The sequence below is a fragment of the Cervus elaphus genome, chromosome 12 (genome assembly GCF_910594005.1).
Source record: "Cervus elaphus chromosome 12, mCerEla1.1, whole genome shotgun sequence".
In the NCBI taxonomy this organism is placed as follows: Eukaryota; Metazoa; Chordata; class Mammalia; order Artiodactyla; family Cervidae; genus Cervus; species Cervus elaphus.
Window position 1 is genome coordinate 2,045,664 of NC_057826.1, and position 21,526 is coordinate 2,067,189.

Sequence of the window (21,526 nt, forward strand, 5' to 3'; positions counted from 1 at the left end):
CCCCCAATCCAGCTTAGATGGAAAAGGGGTTTGCTGGGCAATACTGGGCTAGCCTCTGGAGTCTGACGTTGGAAGGGCAGCTATGCAGCTGGGTTCCCAGGAGAACGAGAATCAGATACAGCACGAGCTCCTCTGGACTCCGCCCCCGCCCTGGGGTCCCTGCCCGCCTCGCATTCTCCAGAGGAGCTGGCCCGGGGTCTGTGCCACTCCAAGTGCAGACACCCTAGACAGAGAGGCTGCAGTTGGCTCGGGATCAGTCAACTCTGATTCATCTTGAGAATATAGGCTTGATCCCTGGACACTCCCCCAGGTCTGCTGAGGGCTGGTCACAGGGAAGGGAAGTCAAGTATAATGTGTGTGTGTGTTAGCTGCTCAGTCAGGTCCAACTCTTTGTGACCCCATGAACTGTAGCCCATCAGGCTCCTCTGTCCACGGGATTGTCCAGGCAAGAATACTGGAATAAGTTGCTATTCCCTTCTCCAGGGGATCTTCCCGACCCAGGGATTGAACCTAGATCTCCTGCATTGCAGGCAGATTCTTTACTGTCTGAGCCACCCATGGAAAGTCATTATATTTTCTTTTCTAGAAGAAAGCCACATGACCTGGCCCTTCTCTAGGAGGAAGGGCACCTCCAGGATTTGATACCTAGGAGGGCCGGGTCTCCGGGCAGAGCACAGACCCAAGGAGGGAAGGGAGCTGAGAAGCTGCTCATGTCACCTTCCCTCCTATCGCCCCCCACCCCCAGAACCCAGTCCCAGTCCTCCTCCTGTAAGCTCTGCCCCAGTCCTTCATGTCCAGGCCCCTGCCCCCACCCTTGTCCCTGAGCCACATGGTTTTGTCTGCAGAGTTCACTCACTGGTGTGCCCTTAGTTGAATGGTCCACAGAGGGGCACCTGTGCAAGGCGATCAGCTCAGCCTCTCCCCCGGAAGACCCCAGGAGCGAGTGAGGGAGGCATAGCTCGCTCCTCTGGCCGAGCGAGTGGGTATGACCCCGGGGCGAGGGGCAGGCGTGTTTGCCACCACATGGCGTGAAAACCTAGGCCTCTGGTTTGCAACGAGAGCAGAAAGTGAAATAGACACCAAGAGGGTAATAAGGAAGGAGCTAGCGAAAGCCCATGGTGCTGGATTTCTGGGGAAAGCTTGTACACAAGGTCCAGTCATAACCCTCTGGGTCCTATGAGGTAACCCTCTTTCCTTCCAATAAATCTTTCTGCTCAAGCCAGCTGGAGTTGCTCTCTGTTATCTGAAACCAAGAGAACCCTAACTGTTACGAGCTTAGAGCCAAGGACAGAGTCCTAGGTAACATCAACATTTACTGGGGCAACAGAGAAAAAGAGTCTAATAAACAGATGAAGGAGAAGTGACATGGGAGGGAAGGGGGCAGGGCACAGCCCTTAAAAGAGGGACATAGCAAACTGACTAGAACCAGGCGGGTCCCAGATGGCAGACAGGTCGCCTGCCTCCAGACCCTGAGCCTCAGTGCAGGCTCGTCGAAGTACAGCAGCGAGATGACACACCGCAGGCACCATGGAGGCCCAAGGTCAGCCATCAAGGTCCCAAAGTGGGTGGTGGCCCGATCGCTGGAAATCCCCACCCCTTCCCCAAAACAGCTAGAATACCCCTCCCACTCACTAGGCGATGGAATCACCCAGCCCTGTAAAAACTGACAACCCCGTACCCTGGTCTGCTCTGGCCTTCTGAGATGGCCCACACTCTGTCTGTGGAGCATGTTTCTCTCTAAAGAAATCCACTTCTCACCTATCACTTATCTCTCACTGAATTCTTTCTGCAATGAGACATCAAGAACCTGGGTTTCATGTAGTCCTGACACCAGGTGTGATCTCAGTTAAAAGACCGTGGGTTCAAGTCGCATTCTGAGTTGACGGTTTCAGTTCAGTTCAGTTGCTCAGTCGTGTCTGACTCTTTGCGACCCCATGAACCGCAGCACGCCAGGCCTCCCTGTCCATCACCAACTCCTGGAGTTTACCCAAACCCATGTCCATTCAGACGGTGATGCCATCCAACCATCTCATCCTCTGTCGTCCCCTTCTCCTCCTACCTTCAATCTTTCCCAGCATCAGAGTCTTTTCCAATGAGTCAGCTCTTCATATCAGGTGGCCAAAGTATTGGAGTTTCAGCTTCAGCATCAGTCCTTCCAATGAACACCCAGGACTGATCTCCTTTAGGATGGACTGGTTGGATCTCCTTGCAGTCCAAGGGATTTCATGTAGTCCTGACACCAGGTGTGTGATCTCAGTTAAAAGACCGTGGGTTCAAGTCCCATTCTGAGTTGATGGTTTCAGAAGTAGCCAAAGATGGTAAAGGAAGCTGTTGTCAATTCTCTCTCCCTGATACCCCTGGGAGAGAGTGATGTTTCAGTACCCTCAGCCCTAGTTTCCCCTTGCGGCAACTTGGAGGCGATCTCTCAGAGGTCACCAGTGATCCACCAGGGCCCAAACCCCCCAGCCCCTCTTGGACCTCGTCACACTTGTCCTTTGTCTTGGGTCCTCCTCTCTTTGGGTTCCAGAGCTCTGTTCTCTTGTGACATTTCTGTGCCTGTTTTTCTCCACTCTCTTTTCCTGTTTCTTCAACCATCTCACAAGCGTTAGTATTCTCCAGGGTCCTCTAACTGGCCAGTCTGCTAGATCAACACCCTCTCCAAGGATGATTTCATTCTCTGCCACCTTTCTCAGTGTGATTCCACCAACACATCTTCATCTTCAGTCTGGGTCTCTGCTCCACCCAGACCTGTCTCATTTGCCTCTTGGACACTCCCACCTCCCTATAAGCTCATTGAACTAAAATTAGACTCGTTTTCCCTGATTTCCCAAACTGGCTTCCATTCTGCATCTTCTATTTCTGTTAATGGCGCCGACCCCATTCCCCTGCGCAAGCCGTCATCCGAACCAGCCGCCTCAGCATTACCTCCAGATCTCCCATCTCCCCATCCTTCTTTGCTGTGGCATCCAGTCAGTCATGGCATCCCAAGTCTGCATCTGCAGAAACTTCCATGACACTGCCTTCCATCCCACCACGGTCTTCTGTTCCCATTAGTCCATCTGTGGGCCTCTGTTCATTGGTATAAAGATGAGTGGAGGGCATGCTGATCAGTGAGAAACAGACCCATGTCATGAAACTCCATCCAGCACATCAGTTATCTTCTCAAAGCACAGAGATAATTGATTTTCTTTCTTCTCAAAAGCCTTATAGTGGCCCTTTGTATTGGGTCATGTCTAACTCTTAATATGCCATTCAAAGCCTTCTGTAATCTGGTCTCTACTTGTCTGTTCAGCCTTATCTTCACCACTATCTCCACCATCCCAGCCCACAACCAGGTAACTCAACACACACAGACCCTTAGCCTAAAACACCAAAATAACAACTAGATCTTTGCCCCAAATTGGAGGCTAACAAATAATCTTGGAATTCATATCTGATGAGATAATAGAGAAATACAACCAAAGCTAAAATTCCATTAAAAAAATTGGACCACCTTCATCCTAATGAATATTTTCCCCTTCATAGTTGTCACCTTCAGAGGGGGAAAGAGGGGTGGATTGTGCTAGATATTTTGTATTATTTTATTTTATTCTTGAAAACTGATGTGATAGACATTTGTGAACTCTTTTTTTAAGAGGAAACCACTGCAGAGTCTAAGCAACTTGACAGAGGCCACGTGGTGGTGATGGGTGGAGTGTCAGGGTGGTGATCAAAACCCATCAGCCTGACTAAACACAAACAGCTTCTATTACACTACATCACTTCCAGTGGGAAAATCGTCTATGACTCTAGTCCATAGTCTTGGTCACACTTTGTTTTTGATCCAAAATGAGTTTATCCAGATTCCTTGGCCATCCCGGGTCAAGCTTCTATCACATGATTGGTATTAAATATTAATTCCCATCTTGCCCATCACCAAGCTTAGCCCAAATTACCTTGGGTTATTAATCAAACCCACTTTCAAAAGACAAAGGTTTGCCACCAGAGACAATATCTTTTAAAAGGTGCTGCCAGCTGGAAAGGTGATTTTCAAAGATGATGGAATGCTCTGAACAGTTTATATAGAGAGAAGGAGATAAGTCGCTCAGTCGTGTCTGACTCTTTGCGACCCCGTGGACTGTAGCCCACCAGGCTCCTCTGTCCATGGGATTTTCCAGGCAAGAATACTGGAGTGGGCTGCCATTTCCTTCTCCAGGGGATCTTCCCGACCCAGGGATTGAACCCAGGTCTCCCACATTGCAGGCAGATGCTCTACTGTCTGAGCCCCCAGGGAAGCCGCCCTGAACAGTGGAAGTGTTTTTTAAATAAATGTGCATGCTCACTGGGCAACATTCACTTACGTGTGTTAGTTTTTAACAGCATTTTCCACCATCAGCAGTACTCAGGGTTTATGCGTCACTAACAGAATTGTAATTTAGGGTTAATAAAAGCAGTTGGTTGCTTTCCTTTTTCTTAGTTTATAATTTTTGAGAAATCTGTTTAGAGCTGCAGAATTAGACAGTTAAAATACATACAAATGGAAATTTAATGACATGAGGAACAGCAGCTCATGAAGTGACCTTTCTTACAAAACACATTTAAATTGGCTTGGCCACATGGATTCAAAACTGGCTGAAAACAATTTAACATAATAAAATATGGAGTGTTCAATCTAAATTTCTCTTGGACTGCTAAATTGGTAAAATGCTCAGAAGTGTGAATCAAAAAGAACATTAACTTCACAGAAAATGCAGATTAATTTATATGAAAACATAAACCAAAATCCAAATATACTCCTTATTTTATGATTTACTGATACTTGGTGGGAGAAAAAGACTTCAAAGGAGAACAAAACAGTTAGGTTTGCTGTAGTATATTTGTTAGGCAAATTTTAGGCAAATATTATATTTCAATAATATTAAACTTATAGAAAAAAATTGATCAAAGGTCTAGAAATACACTGCAAGTATTATCATAATAACAGTTATTGTAGGTTTGATCATCTTCTTTGTTTTAAAGAAGGAAGCCAACCTTGAATTTAAATGATGTTTCTGAGGTTAATCGTGGCAGAAATAGTGCCTGAGTCCATTTCTTTACCAAGGTCTGGCTACTGCTGCCGATACTGCTTGTGGGTTGAGGTTTAATCTTTTGTCTTTCTTTTTCTCCCTTTGCCCCTTCCTTCTGTCCCTCTCTCCTGCCCTCCTTTCTTTCTCCCTTACTTTCCTCTTTGCCCTCCTTCTTTCCTTTTCGCCTTTGTTTCTACTCTCCCCACCACACCCATAAATAGAATTACATATATTAAGCCATTCAGGGTTCTATCTGACCTGCTTTTTGACTGATGTCCAAACTTGTATCAACAGACTCCAACGCCTCCCACTGCAAATAGAAACTAAAGTTCTAGCGTATTTTATGCATTTTATCAAATATGAAAAGTTTCTGACAATTATCTCTTCAAACACTTCTTTCATGACATTCTGAAAGAAAATGCACTCTCAGAATCCAGTTATACATATGTTATATGGATGATATTATCTGACATGCCTTTCATTCTCTCTCCTCCTCCTCTTTCTCTCTGAGTTTAACTTTCGGTTCAGTAGTTTCTATTCATTCATTGCTGGTGGGAATGCAAAATGGCACAGCCACTTCAGAAGACAGTTTGACACTTTCTTACGAAGCTAAACATAGTCTTACCAAATGATGCAACAATCACTGTTGTTCATTGTTTTTCTACTCAAATTGTTTTTTTCACTCAACTGATTTGAAAACTTCTCTCCACAAGAAAACTTGCACAAGAATGTTATTTCAGCTTTATTCATCATCACCCAAAACTGGAAGCAGCCAAGATGTTCTTCAGGAGACAAGTGTGTAAACAAAATGTGGTACAACCATGCAATGGAATTATTATCCAGTGATTAAAAGCAATGAGCTTTTATCAACCCACAAAATCACATGAGTGAATCTTAAATGCATATTTCTAAGTGAAAGAAGCCAAAGTGAAAAGACTACATTTGCTATGCACCAATATGACATCCTGGAAAAGGGAAAAATATAGTGATGACTAAAAGACCAGTAATTATCAGTGTTTTTTTGTGGCAAGGGGTGTCGAATAGGTAAGGTACAGGGATTTTTTTTTTTTTCGGGTGGCAAAATATATAAGATGAACCTAGGTCATCCTGTAGTGCTAGAAAGAGGACATACTCAGAAAACAAAAATTAAAAAACAAGCAAGCAAAAAACAACCACATATTGGAAGGTGGGTATGTCACAGGAACACAAGAACCAATTTTAGAAAAGTTCCAAGTGGTCAAAGCTGGAACAATTTGAGTAACAAAATAAAGAAGTATTGGATTATAACCCAAAGTATAAAATAAATATCTGTGAGCGCATACTGATTCAAGTAAATGGTGGAATAAATAAACAAATGGAAGAATTGAGACAAATCTCATTTGCAGAGGAATTCCAAATAATTTATGTAGGTGCCCTGCCCTCAAAGAGGGGGGTGTGACTCCCCATCCCTGCAGTATGGACTGCGTACAGAGACTTTCTTCCGGGCAGTACCAGATGGAAGGGGGCAGACAGGAACAGTGGTGAATCCTGACAGTAACCACCTAAGCCAGGTGACCAAAGTCAATATTAACAGTGATAAATCTCGTCGATGCTGTGTACTTTATGTAGGTGATAAAAATGACACTTAACCTCTCTGACTTTCCTCCTGAAACCCCACCACCTCACTGCAGTCATGAGAAAAACAGCAGACAAATCCCAATTCAGAGACATTCTGAAAAATACCTGACCAGCACTTCTCAAAACTGTCAAGGTCAAAAACAAGGAATCCTTGAGAAATGTCACAGCCAAGAGGCGCCTAAGGAGACACGACAAGTCAACGTAATGTGCGAGCTGAGGGGGGATCCTGGCAACAGGAAAGAGACATTGGATAAAAGCCATAGAGAACTGAATGAAACATGGGCTTCGGTTAATAATAATGTATCAATGTTGTTTCATTAATTATAGCAAATGTATAACATTAATGTAAGATGCTGACAGTAGGGGAAACGGGGTGTGAGGCATGTGAGGAATCTACACTATCTTCACAACTGTTTTTTTGTAAATCTAAAACTGTTGTAAAATAAAAGTTTATTTAAAAGTTTTCAGACCTGACTGTATGGTGGAAATTGTATCCCTTGCCACTGCTTAATTTATAATAAAAGCCTAGATATCAATTAAAAGTACATAGGAGAGGTGGGCAGGAGGGAGAGAGGTAGCAAGGGGGGAGAGAGGGGGACAGGAGGGGGAGGGGGAGTAAGAAAAAAAAAGAAAAAAGAAAAAGTACATAGGGGCTTCTCTGGTGGTCCAGTGGCTAAGATTCCGAGCTTCTGGTGCAGGGGGTGCAGGTTCAATTCCTGGTTGGGGAACCAAGATCCCACATGCTGTGAGGTGCAATCGAAAAGTAAATAAATGAATTTTAAAAATATATAAAGGGGGTAGATGGACTTTCAAAGTAATGTTATAGGATATATTGGCAAAAACCAGAAGAGCACCACTTAATGGCACCTTTATAAGACTCTGAATTCTCAGCAATGTCCACTGGACTCAGGCTTTTGCCATACAGAAGTATATTCACATTTGGTTATATGGGTTAGTTTCTGACAAAGAAGAGATCTTATAGATCTGCTCTTGAATTGTATTTGGAGAACCTCGGAAAACCAGGGGAAAAAAAAGTACTGATCTTTCGTATTAAACTGTTGGTGCTAAACCTTTCAAAGAACAAAATCCCTTAGCTTTGGACCCTTTATACTTCTTCTGACCTTCATAATTCCTACAGCATTGAGAAAATCCACAGGTGTGGCTCCTAGATTCTCCCTGTGACCAGTCTCAAAAAGCCAGTTAATATGTTAATACAGCCAAGATGTGGAAATGACCTACGTGTCCACTGATGGATGAACGGACAAAGAAAATATAAGATATATCTTTATCTAATACCTATACAATGGAATGTTATTCAGTCATGAAAAAGAAGAAAAGCTGCCATTTGTGGCAACATAGATGGATCTTGAGGGCATTATGCTAAGTGAAATAAATCATACAGAGAAAGACAAACACTACACTGATTTTCAGTCTTTTTTCCTTTCTAATACTTACATTTAAGACTATAAACGTCTAAGCCCTGCTTTAGCTGCATCTCACAAGTTTTGATATGCCTTGTCTTCATTTTCTTCAAAATATTTTCTAATTTGTTTTTATTTCTTCTTTGACACATGGGCTATCCAGAAATGATTTGTTACATTTTCAAAAGTTGTGGGCTTTCTAGTTTTCATTATTGATTTCCAGCTAACTCCATGGTCAGAGGACTTATTTTGAATGTTTTCAAATCCTTGAATCAATTCTCTTTTAAGCTCTTCAGTTCTCCAGTGAACAAATACGTCTTTCCATGTATTTAACTAAATTTTAAGTATCATTAAGAAAACTCTACAACCTGATGTCTTAATTCTCTTGAATGTTTCAATAGTATTTATAAACTTGAATTTCAACTTAAAATCATAAATCTAAGCTAACGTGTATTTTAAATTGGAATCACAAAGTGAATCTGTCAATCAGTCTACAACTGTGCTATCTAAAGCTACCAACACATGTGCCTATTTAAATTTAATTTTAACTAATCAAAATGACACAAAATAAAAGATTCATTTCCTCCTTGAATAGCCATATCCGGTAGCTGTCTCTCAGTCATTCAGTAGCTGCCCAGGATCGTGGCCGCCATTGCACACACTTCTGTGGATGGCCCTGCCCGCTCCTGTAGGGGGCCCTCCAGCCTCTGGACTGGTTGCTCTGGGGCCCGGACCCCGGTCCGATCAGGTGACAGGGTCCTGTGGGGATTCACGCAAACATCACCCCACAGAAGGGAGGTACTGTGGGGACTCCTGAGAAAGGGGTTGAGGGAGAGAAAAACACTGGGAGGCAAGCTCATGCTCACCCCTCAAGGCCCCATGCCAACCTCACCTCCTGCGTGGCCGCGAACCCCTAGCTGCTTTAGGAGGTGAGCGCTCCTTTCTTCCGGACTCACTCCCGCAGCGGCCCCTTCGGAGCTCCTCCCAGTCGTGGTGTGATGGGCACCCTTCCAGCTCTGCCTCCCGCTCTGGATCGCCAGCTCCCCGGAGCCAGCACCGTTTCTTTCCGTTGCGTCCTTAGTGGCTGGCACCGGCCCTGGTGCGCGTCGGGTCTGCGCACAGTGACGAAGGAGGGGAAGGTCTCCAAGAGGTAGAGCTCCGACGTCCCGTCTCCGCCCAGTCGCTCCCGCTTGTGCTCCTGGGCAAGTCACACGCTCTTCTCGGGCCTCGGTTTCCCTTCCTCGTCAATTTCAAGGAGAAAGTTGACTAGATAAGACTGCGCATTGCTGGTTAGACATAAATAAGTGTTATGTGAACAGAAGTGCTGGGCCGAGAAAGCTCAGGAAATATTTGGTCAAAGATGACAAACGGGGGCTTCCTTGGCGGCTCAGTGGTAAGGAACCTGCCTGGCGGTGCAGGAGACGCGGGTTTGATCCCTGGTCCGGGGAGATCGCATGTGCCGCGGAGGGACAGCCCGCGCGCGGCAACCGCTGAGCCCGCGAGCTGCGATTACCGAGCCCGCTCGCCCGGCAGCCGGGACTCTGCAACACGGGCAGCCACCGCAGCGAGAAGCCCCAGGTCACAGCTACAGACCCGCCCGAGCCTGCCGAACCTAGAGGAGCCCACGCGGCATCGAAGACCCAGCACAACCAGAAGTACGTAAATAAATAAAACTGTGGGCATATAAACATGACAAATGGGTGTTTTCTTACTGTAGAAATTCACGGGAATTTTAAAATGCTGACGTCCATTGTGGAACTCCAAGGAGAGAGTAGCATGCAGTGTCTCAGACTTCTTTGATGGACCGTGTAACTCTGCGTGTGTGTGTGTGTGTGTGTGTGTACATGTGTGTACACACGTGCGGATATACAGAGAGAGCCGTCTTAAAGAACTAATGTTCCGCGGATTATACCTTGGGAAAGGATTGATTAGCTGTCTCTAAGGGATCTTCCAGTGCGGTGTTTTTATGTCTTGTGAACGTGTATCCCACCATCGCTGGTACCTAACTTGACTAGTGGTGTGGCTGTGAACTCGCCCGTCACACACGCAACCTTCCGCTCCCTCCACCCCTGCTTCCTCATCTCCCGGTGTACCCCCCGCCCCACCCAAGAGAAGCCGCTGAGCAACTGGGCTTGAGATGCCCGACCAGAGGGAAGGGTCTGGGCTGCATGCACTCAACTTCAGACCTCAGAGAGTGAAGTCACGTCAACGCTGATCAAAAGGAGCAGCTGCTTTGAAAATTGAAGCCTAAGACAGAATGATTTTATTTTCATTTAAATTGATTTTCTCAGTTCTGTCATGTTTCTTGATACCATGGATGTAACTGTTTAATATATCTAATCCGAGCCATAACTTAATCTACCAGGCTTTCATGCCTAGGAATTCTTAAAGCAGCAACAGGTTTTTAATGTTATATTAGTAAGAAAGCAATAATGAAATATGATACACAGTTCCAATTCCATATATTATTAATGAAGACCTTTTGTGCTTTCATGGACCTGATCCTTTACACTATGGTTGCCAAATAGATTAGAAAATGTTTTTGCCTTCTCAGCAAAAAGCCCCCAAATTAGGCTACGTGACTAGAAAATATTTGCAGCAGGTAACAGAAATGGCCATGAGGTATTGGGAGACAGAAAGCAATGAGTTTATTCTAATCTGAGGTGCCAGGAATAGCAACAATTTTGTTGCTCAAAAGTGAAACAGCCACCTTGGAAAGACAAAGCAGAAAACAACAGCATTCCTGCAAAACTTAGTCCTGTGATAAATGGCACAGGGACTGAAACTTACTCCCCCTGACGGTGAAACCAGCGTTTGGTGTCTGCCTGCCACTGGCTGACTGCTCTCAGCACTTCACACGCACCGCCAGTTAGTTCTCACGGCGGCTCTAACACCGAGGCCTTACACTCATCGTCAGCACGGGAATGTGCGCAGAGACGTGAAGGCCCGTGGCAGACCCGGGGCCTGACCCTGGACAGGCCGGCTCCTGAGTCCAACACTGAGAATGGGGACCCCTGGCCTTTCAGGTCTGAGCTCAGGGCCAGGCCTCCGGCCCAACCAAAAGAGCCTCATGTGTTTCCAGTGATGGACTCATTTGCCTGCATCTCTGAGGTCACTGCAGGCCTCAGAGTGACCCTCCAGGCAGACTGTGATGTGGGTATGAGTGTAGCCAGCCAGGCAGATCTCCCCAGCACACTGAGACTTTCTACTGCAGGGGACCAGTCACACATTTATTGAAAAGTCCACTTGGTTCTTTGTGGAGCCAGTATCACCAGAAGATTGGTAACTTGTAAGCATTTACACTAAACAGTTTTTCCACTGGTCATGTATGGATGTCAGAGTTGGACTGTAAAGAAGGCTGAGCACCAAAGAATTGATGCTTTTGAACTGTGGTGTTGGTGAAGACTCTTGAGAGTCCGTTGGACTGAAAGGAGATCCAACCAGTCCATCCTAAAGGAAATCAGTCCTGGGTGTTCATTGGAAGGACTGATGCTGAGGCTGAAACTCCAATACTTTGGCCACCTGATATGAAGAGCTGACTCATTGGAAAAGACCCTGATGCTGGGAAAGATTGAAGGTGGGAGGAGAAGGGGACGACAGAGGATGAGATGGTTAGATGGCATCACCGACTCAATGGACGTGAGTTTGGGTGGACTCCGGGAGTTGGTGAAGGACAGGGAGGCCTGGCGTGCTGCGGTCCATGAGGTTGCAAAGAGTCAGACACGACTGATAGACTGAAGAGCAACAACAGCAAAGCACTTACACACATGCACACTCCTCCTCCCGCCACCCACACAGGTCCTCCAGTCCCGCGGTCAGCCCTGCACTGCCTTCAGTCACCAGGTTCTCTCTGCACTCCCAGCAAACGGGGACATGCCTCTTTTGTGCTCTGTTGGCCCTTGTTCAAAGAGTGTGAGCTGCACACTCGTCCCCTCACACGCCCAGGCGTGTACTCAGGCAGGCGAGATGCTCCTGGGTGTGAGCGCCCTCACATCTTAGGAGAGAGCAGTCGTGTGGCCTGCGGATCCAAGGCCCCACCTTCATGCCGCCATCTTGGCTTCTGCCTCCAGCATCACTGGGCTTTCGCCAGGCACATCGGAATTCTGAAAAGCAAAATGCCGTTTTCTTCAATCATTTCATTTTGAAAATGGGAGAGATAATGCGAAGTTGACTCAGCCCATGCCCTTTCTGTGCAGATATGAGGTACACTGTAGCTGCGGTTTAAATACTAATAATAAGCCAGTTTTAGTTTAAAGTTTTTTGTGTGTTTGTTCTTTTGCAGGAGCAGTCAGGGGAGTGACTAAAAGCTTATTCATTTGCAGGGTTTTTATTTTGGAAATGAACATGCTGGCACAATTTTAATTGGGTTTTAGTTGTTGTTGTTTTAATTCTCACAGTGATGGCTTGGCTGTGTCTTTGGGGACCGCAGAGGGAAACTGGCATCTGGTGTTTGAGGATTCTGGGGATTTGCACCATATTTATGTGTAATAACTATACAGTAAATAAACAGAATGAATAATTAAGTGAATAATGAGTTTCTCAGAAAAGAAGGCTCCTCTTAAGACTGCGACAGACGTTCCCACGTGTGAGCCACCCTCCCTCCCGCGTGGCGAGTCCACGCTGCTCTCACTGTGTCACGGCCCCGGGTGGATACCTGCAAGGACATTTTTCCAAGTGGAAATCAAGCTTGCCGTTAATCAACGTGGACTGATACAGAGACGATATTTTCTTCCAATTGTAAAGATGCTGGATTTATGTCTCTTAAAATTGTTTTTTTTCTTTACCCTAGAGAGAGACATTTGCCTCTTTAAATATAAAATCCATGAGATTAAATTTCACTGCACAGTGTTTCTCAGGGGGACTAAAAACTTGAAATTCTGGGAATTCACTGTGTCTAGTGAAATTACATAAGTGCCTGTTAATGCTCAGATTAGCCAGTACAAGGTGCCCTTGCTTCTAGAGGCAACCCAGGCCCAAAGCGAATCTTCCCAAAGATGAAACCATTGTGTAATTACCGTTGGTTCTCTGTGACTTCATCCACTCGCTCAGACATTTTTTAAGATATTTATTTACGTGGCTGCATGGAGTCCCTGTTGCGGTGTGCAGGCTCTCTTGCACATGGACACTCTAGTTGTGGTGCGTGGGCTCCAGGCACGTGGGCTTGGCAGTTCTGACACACGGGCTTGTTCCTCTGTGGCATGTGGGATCTTAGTTCCCCGAGCAGGGATCAAACCCCCATCCCCAGCACTGCGAGGCAGATTCTGAACCCCTGCACCAGCAGGGAAGTCCCCCCACTCAGATGTTTTCCCTTGTCCTTTCACCCACTCATGCACCAAGTAGTTACTAAGCACCTACCCCATGCCGGACACTGTGCTGGGCTCTGGCGGCTCCACGGTGGGCAGTCCCAGACCCGGTTCCTGTCCTCCCAGAGCTTGCATTCTTATTAGGGGGACAGCAGTCAAATAACGAAAGTTAATTTGCAACTAATTGTGGCAACTAACTTTAGCTATGACAGTTTCTATGGAAGAGAATGTATTAATCTGCTCAGGCTGCCGTAACAAATGACTGCAAACTGGGTGACTTAAACAACAGGAATGAATGTGTTTCCTCACAGTTGTGGATGCTGCAAGTTCAAGATCAGGGTTTCAGCAGATTTGGTTCCATCTGAGGCCTCTCTTCGTGGCATGCTGACAGCAGCCTTCTCAGGGAGCCCTCACGGGGCCTCTCCCCTATGCGTGTGCATGTCTGCATTTCCTCCTCTCACAAGGGCACCAGTCACACTGGATCGGGCCCACCCTGACAACCTCACTGTTACTTGATTGGGTCCTTTAAAGGCCCTGTCTCCAAACACAGTCACATTCCGAGTACTGGGAGTTAGAGCTTGGGTGTATGAATTTGGGGGACACAGTTCAGTCATTACAGAGAGGTATCTTGTTCAGACAGAGATGTTAATGGGGTCAGATACCCAAGCTGGGTCACAGGATGGGCTTGCTGAGGGTTAAATGGACACCTAAAGGATGACTGTGAAACTGACAGAATCCTGGAGGGGGTAGGCTATCCCTTCTCCAGTGGATCTTCCCAACCCAGGAATCGAACCGGGGTTTCCTGCATTGCAGGCAGATTCTTTACCAACTGAGCCAGCAGACTAAGAGCTAACTCAGCAGAGTGGAGGGGAAGGGAGCTCCCAGAAGAGGGGGAGGCGCGGCAGGGAGAGGGGACCAGCAGGGCGCTGACATCACAGCGGGCGGCCAGGCCCCACGCCCGCTCAGCCAGGGCAGGGAGTTCTGTCTCTTTCCCGAGAGCAGTGGGAGGCCACCAGAGGTTTTTTGCTGAGGACCCCAGCTGTCGTGTGGAGGACAGATGGGAGGAGTCCTGGAGTGGAGCCTGGAAGAGTGCTGGATAGAAGGTGCAGGCATCCAAGCAAGAAGTGAAAGTGGTCTGGATTCAGGAGGCAGGCTGGGATCAGAAAGAAACCAGTGGACTTGATAGACTGGTGGAGACAGTGAGTTAAATTGGGCAGCGCGGGATGGCAGGAGTGGCCATGCTGGGCGCTGGGTGAGGGAGAAGACGATGAGGCTGTCTCCTGGGCACTGACTTCTGTGACTGGGTGGTTGAGGGGCAAGTCAGCGGGATGGAGAACAGCGGAAGAAGCTCGTGCTAGAGCAGACTTCGGATCATACTGACAGAGGACGAGACGGTTGGATGCCATCACCGACTGATGGGCGTGAGTCTGAGCAAGCTCCGGGAGTTGGTGATGGACAGGAAGACCTGGCGTGCTGCAGTCCATGGGGTCGCAAAGAGTCGGACACAACTGAGCGACTGAACTGAACTGACGTCAGTAGATACCAAAGGCCCCTTGGCTAATTTTTTCTTCCTCAACACAGATGCTTTCCCGTGCACATGCTACTCTGACTAGAACGTCTTTCCCATTTATGCGTCACCCCCCACCCTTCACGGTTCAACCCAAGGGTCCACCTCCTCAGCAGCGAGGCCTTCCTGAATTCCTCACTGTAGACTGCATATCCTTGTTAACATACTCTTGCAGCGCCTGTAGTTTTTCTTCAAAGAAGTTGTTACAGTTAAAATCACATGATTATGTGTTTAAATTCTGTTTCTGCCCCTGGAATGTAAAGCTTGTTAAGGGCCAAGACCATATGCAGGCTGGTGGTTCTAGAGCCAGACCCTCTGGGTTCCACTCCTAACTCCCCCCTTCCTCGTGGTATGGTCTTGGACAGGGTGTTGCATCTCGCTGTGCCTCAGTTGCTTTGTGTGGATTACAATGGTACATTTTTCAGAGAAATGTTGGACGATTAAATGAGTTAATTAGCAGACAGTATTAGTTACAGTGCTTGACATAGATTAAGCACTCAGTGAATGTTGGCTCTTGTTACTGTTCATACCTGTATCCGTAAGTGTTTGATGGACAGATGATGAGATAGATGGATAGACTGATGCGTGGATGAACTGAAGAATGGGGGGATGGGTGAGGCAACAGGAAATCAAGCTAAATTGAGTGAGCCCAGTGGGAAGACAAGGAAACCCAAATGGGAATTGTGGAAAGAGGGGCTGGCCCATACTTCAAGACATAGCTGAATTCCAAGATATTGGGTTCTACCAAGATAAACTTCTCCTGTATGGTTACTTTCAGGCAGGGCCTTAAAGAATCTCCACTAGGACCTAAATAGACATTTCTCCAAAGAACACCTATAGATGGTACATAGGCATATGAAAAGATGCTCAGCACTGCTAGTTATTGGAAAAATGCAAATCAAATCTACAATGAGATACCACCTCACACCAAGGAGCCAACTCATTGTGAAAGACCATGATGCTGGGAAAGATTGAAGGCGAGAGGAGGAGGGGACGGCAGAGGATGAGATGGTTGGATGGCATCACCAACTCAATGGACACGAGTTTGAACAAGCCCCGGGAGATGGAGGAGGCCAGGGAAGCCGGGCGTGCCGCAGTCCGTGGGGTCACAAAGAGTCAGACACGACTGAGCGTCTGAGCAGCCGCAGCCACCACCTCACAGCGGTCAGAACAGCCATCGTTAAAAACCTGCAACTGACAAATGCTGGAGAGGACGCGGAGAAGAGAGCCCTCCGTCACTGTTGGTGGGAATGTGCGCTGGTGCAGCCACTATGGAGAATAGTGTGGCGGCTCCTCAGAAACCTGAAAACGAAGCTGCCAGATGAGCCAGCCACCCCATTCCCGGGGATATATCCAGACAAAACCGTAATTTGGAAGGATCCGTGCACCCCAATGTACGCAGCAGCAATGTTCTCCACAGCCAAGACATGGAAAAACCTGGAGGTCCACCAATGACTGGATAAAGAAGATGTTGCACGTGTTCACAATGGCCGTAAAAGAGAATGAAATGAGGCCCTTGGCAGCAACCTGGTGGACCTAGAGATGACCATACCAAGTGAAGCCGGTCAGAAAGAGAAAGGCGGATACCATATGACCTCTCACATGTGGAGTTTGACATGCCACAAATGAACTTATCTTTGACACGGAAATGGACTCGCAGGCATAGAGGAGATCTGTGGCTGCCCAGGAGGGACACGGAGGGCGGACTGGGAGTCTGGGATGAGCAGCCGCAAACTGCCGCGTGTAGCTGATTCACTTTTGTCCACCAGAAACTAACCCAACACTCCAAACTAACTACAGGATAAACGAAAAAATAAAACTTAAAACAGGAATCTCCATCAAGCCTTCTTCAATGATAAACCTAAGGATTTGTTTCTTAATTTCAATAGAAACAAAAATCAATACAACCCAACTATCTACTTCTTAATGAAACTGACCGCACATTTTCCAACTTAGCTGTGAAATTTCTTTAAAAAGGTATAATTAAAAAATAAGTTTAATCTGATTTAAACAATTGATTCATTGGTATATGTATTCTTATGCCCCTCAAACATAAGGGGATTCCTACTATGGGTCAGATGCTGTGACAGGTACAGGTGGTTACCAAGCCACCTAAGCTATTATCCCTGTCCTCAGGGGGACTGAGAGTCCTGCTAAGTCACTTCAGTTGTGTCCGACTCTTTGCAACCCCATGGACTATAGCCCGCCAGGCTCCTCTGTCCATGGGATTCTCCAGGCCAAGAATACTGGAGTGGGTTGCTATGACCTTCTCCAGGGTGTCTTCCCAACCTAGGGATCGAACACGTTTCTCTTTCATTTCTTTACCACTAGTGACACCTGGGAAGCCTGAGAGTCTTAATAAACTTTATGAAAAGATTTCAAATAGATATTTATACCCCCCACACCTGGTCAAAACAAAGTGATGAGAGCAGCAAAGCGGTTTCCTAAACTGGGCGGTAGACCGGGAAGGACCATCCTCACCCTAACAGCCGTCCACCCTCGCTCGGCCCGGCTCCAGCAACGAGGCCCCCAGCCCAGACTGCGCGGGCCGTATGGAAGGTATTTATGTTGCTGTCACTCTATTTATGAAAGCAACTCATGTCTAGTATTTTCTCTTTGCCCAGAGGATTCTCTTTATGTAATTTATTACAAAATTCAAGGGCATTTCATTAGGAGGAAATGTGCCATATCATTATTATAACAACTCTCCCTATTTTTGTTCAATTTTGAAACTGACAATCTGAAGACTATTTTTAGCTCAGTCATGTGAGATTATTTGTTTCCTTATTGTGAGAAGTTTTTCCATCAGACTAGTTAGCATGAATTTTATGCTCACTTATTATGTCACATGCTCCAATTCAATTTATTTTAAAGCAGATTCTTTGAGGGAAAACTGTACAGCTAATTTGAACTGATTCTTTAGAGATTCCGTTTTAAATGAAGTGCTATACAATTGGCAAAGTGAAAAAAATGGAATTGAATTTTCTTCTTCAGCTACTCACTAGATTCAGAAATCTTGCTTTTTGACAGTGCCAAGGGTGTTGATATAATGTGTTACACAATTTTCCTAACATTTATTTCAAACTCTGCTGCCTTTATTTTGGTTGTTTGACTCAAAATGATTTCCTGATATTTTCATAGATAAAAGCAGAGTTGTCGCTAAAGGAAACAGTCGGTGCTTTGACACAAACTTCTTACCACCCAGAGTAGTGCCAGTCTATAAAATATCTGCTGTAGAACAGGGGTTTTAATTCCAAAGTAAATGCCGAACATTTGTGGACAAACTGAGAGACATGTGGAATAAAATTGCGTCTCCGACTTGCTCCTATTTGGCCCCAATTTTTATTTCTGCCTTTCATATTTGATGGATTTCCAGCTTGAGGATAGTATGAGGAAAATAGGCAAGACGCCTGATAGCTTAATTTCCTGTCCTCGGCAGGCAGAGAGGAGCCCGTTGTTCGGCGGGGCAGTGGGCTTCCTGCTAATCAGAAACAGCCGTCCCTGGGCGCCAAAGGGGACCAGAGATTGGGCCATGTGATTGCACCCAATGATTTATATCCGATTATTCACCATCTAATGGAAAATACATAGAAAACACAAGTCTACAGTTTCACCTTGAGACACACTTGTTTACTTTGATGTGTTTTTAAAAGGGAGTTCTATTTCACACTCATCTTTTGCCCAGAAAATTCCCCACATCACGACCAGCATTTCTGCTGGTCCAGCTCGTGGACTAAAGCAGGCTCCCCCTGCCCCGTACCCCCAGTTTCACTCAGCTCCCGTCCACGGCAGCCTCACATGCTTGGGGCTCCTCCCCTGAACTCAGGTGGGTCTTGAAAGAAGCAAGTCCCTGCTTCCCGAGTTTCTGTTCTGCTTACAAAGAAGGCGACTGTGGGAGGCAGGTGCACCTGTTATCAGGGTCCAGGGGGAGAAGCAGGCCCAGGCTGACCCCACCAAGCACAGTGCCACTCAGGAGCCCACAGAAGCTCTGATTTTAGTCAAAGGAAGTATAGTAACGAAGAACAATCAATCCATCCTCACCAGGGATCGGACTTGTGTCCCCTGCCTTGGCAGGTGCATTCTTAGCCACTGGGCCACCAGGCAGGTCCCTAAACATCCTTTTTCTTCAGGAGGTCTGAGTGACCATGACAAGAGCCAACTCAGATTGCCTGACGCAGAGAAAGGAACCTATTTGCTCACATGATTGGAAACTCTGGGGTAAGAATTTCAGGCGTAGCTGCATCTACATGTGGTTCAAACCACGTCATTGGAGCTCTCCATCTCTCAGTCTGGGCGTTCTGTGGAAACCCAGAGAAGATGGGGCTCAAAAATTCCAGATTTAAGATCTCGTTATAGCTCCCAACCCAGGAGAAGACAGGAGCTCCTCTCTTCCAAGATGCATTTTTAATTACGCAGAGCAGATGCTGAGTGGTCCTCCTGGGATCACGGGCTCACTCGGAAGTCATTGCTTTGAACCCCAGAAGGAGACTGGGATGAATCTGTAGTCACTACCTGCTCCAGGCTACTCGGGAAGTCAGCCAACATGACCAGGAGTGGAGACAGTGCCGAAGAGGCAGGTAAAGTCAGGAAATAGCAGCTGGGGCTCAGAGGATGCTCACCTGGGGTAGTTCTGAAACGCTTCACAGCAGAGGTGGGGTTTGAACTGGGCCTTGAAAGATTGAGATTTTAAAAATGGATGAAGGAGAAAATACTGGACTTTCATTCCTAACTGTTTTCAAAGGCTCAGGCAGGCCTGGTGGCCCCGTGGGATGGAAAGGATCCCGTTGCTTTTCTTCCCTCTGCTGTTGGTTTGGGATGAGAGTATTCCCCTTTGCGCCCTGGATCCTTCCAGAGGCTGACAATGAGCGGGAGAGTCTGGTGGTCAGGACACGAGTCTGCAGCCAAGCTCTCCAAGGTAAAACAAGAAGGAACGTGCCCCTCCATAAGCTGAAGAAAGGTTGGTGAGTGTAATTGGCAGTTCCCTTAATCAGTCCAGAAAGGCTTGTTATATAATAAGAGATTCAAACCTGAAGTGACTTACTGCAGGAAACAGGCATTTCTCCTTTGTGATTTTCGTGTTCCTAGAGTGCTTTCTTTCACATTTGAATGGGATAGGCTTGTAATTTACTACACATTTATTAATTCCTAAACTCATGTTGGATTTTACAAATACACTTTTATGCAGTTGCAAGTAGCTTAGTGGTTTTCCAGTTGATCTGGCAGCCAGAGCCTGTGGCCCATTTCTTCCAGTCATGGGTCCGTTCTCTGTGATGGAGACAGCCCTTTGAGCAACCAGGGCGCCAGTGGCTGGTTCTGAAGCATGGCAGCTGGCCGGGTGGCGGCGGTGGTGGTGGTGATGATGGTGATGACAATGATAACAACTATTGATCACACAGAAGAAGAAGGGGACTGCAGAGGATGAGATGGTTGGATGGCATCACTAACTCAATGGACATGAATTTGAGCAAACTCCAGGAGATAGTGGAGGACGAGGAGCCTGGTGTGCTGCAGTCCCAGGGGTCAGAGAGGTAGGCATGACTTACCAACTGCACAACAAAATTGATTACCTAGGGGATGCAGCTAGCATTTGAACCCCACTTCCTCCTGTTCTAAGGAGGCTGTCAAACCATCTTTCCTAAAAAATTGAGGTCCCTTTCATCTTCTTGATGGCTGCAAGAGCATCCAGGGATTTATCATTTCCTAGCTGTTTGATGATGAATGATTTCTTTAGGTGCAAAGTTTTTTCATTGATTGTACCTTCATGCAGGGAGTGGAGGTGCAGCCATATCTGCTTTAAGCTTAGTCTCTCCCGACCAGTCTGTCCTGAGAGCAGCTCAGCATCTGCCATCTGTCCTCTCAGGGGGCAGGAGCCGTGATGCTCCTGTAAGGACCGCAGTGAGTCCTGTAGAAGGGTCTCTGAACGCAGGTAGGTGAAACCACATTAACTAGTCTAACTTAGCTGGATTGATCTGACGGATGCGGTAGATTTTAGTATTGTTCTCAATCATTTGCTCCCCCTTCCCATCGCCACCCGCTGCCGTGTGGCTTGCCATGTCTCTTGTGTTTGGAGCGTACTTCCCCACCCCTTGATACCGGGCTTGGTGCCGTGATTTGAGCAAAATGAGATGTGGACAGGAGACCGGATGCCAGGTGAGGGCAGAGGTTACGGGAGGCTCCACCCCTCCTCTTGATCACGTGTCCCTTTCTGTCTGCCTGGGAAAGCCATGGTCCCAGTAGGTGCTGCGCCTGCAGCCCAGGTTCTCACGATGATAGGGAGGATAGTGAGAAATATATATTTGTAAACCCCTGAGACTATTGTGCTGTTTGTTACAATGAAACAACCAAGTGAAAGCTAACTGATACAAATGATCATTTATTGTCCTAAACATTTCAGTGAAAAATAAGCTCAACTATATATATGCTATATATGGATCGGGCTTCCCAGGTGGCGCTAGTGGTAAAGAACCTGCCTGCCAATGCAGGAGACATAAGAGACACAGGTTCAATCCCTGGGTTGGGAAGATCCCCTGGAGGAGGGCATGGTAATCCACTCCATTATAGTTGCCTGGAGAA

At 46.7% G+C, this 21,526-nt stretch overlaps 1 protein-coding gene across 6 annotated transcripts in view; it reads left to right on the top strand.

The window, feature by feature from the left end:
* EFCAB11 (EF-hand calcium binding domain 11) overlaps positions 1-21,526 on the top strand; it is a 240,458-nt gene that overhangs the window by 170,689 nt on the left and 48,243 nt on the right. Inside the window, exon 7 of one of the 6 annotated variants that reach the window (XM_043919403.1) lies at positions 6,716-7,129. The exons of 4 other annotated variants lie outside the window; for them this stretch is intronic. In XM_043919403.1, coding sequence (XP_043775338.1) covers positions 6,716-6,983 — 268 coding nt within the window. In that variant the 3' untranslated portion in view covers positions 6,984-7,129. One more of the 6 variants, XM_043919405.1, reaches the window with a different exon arrangement.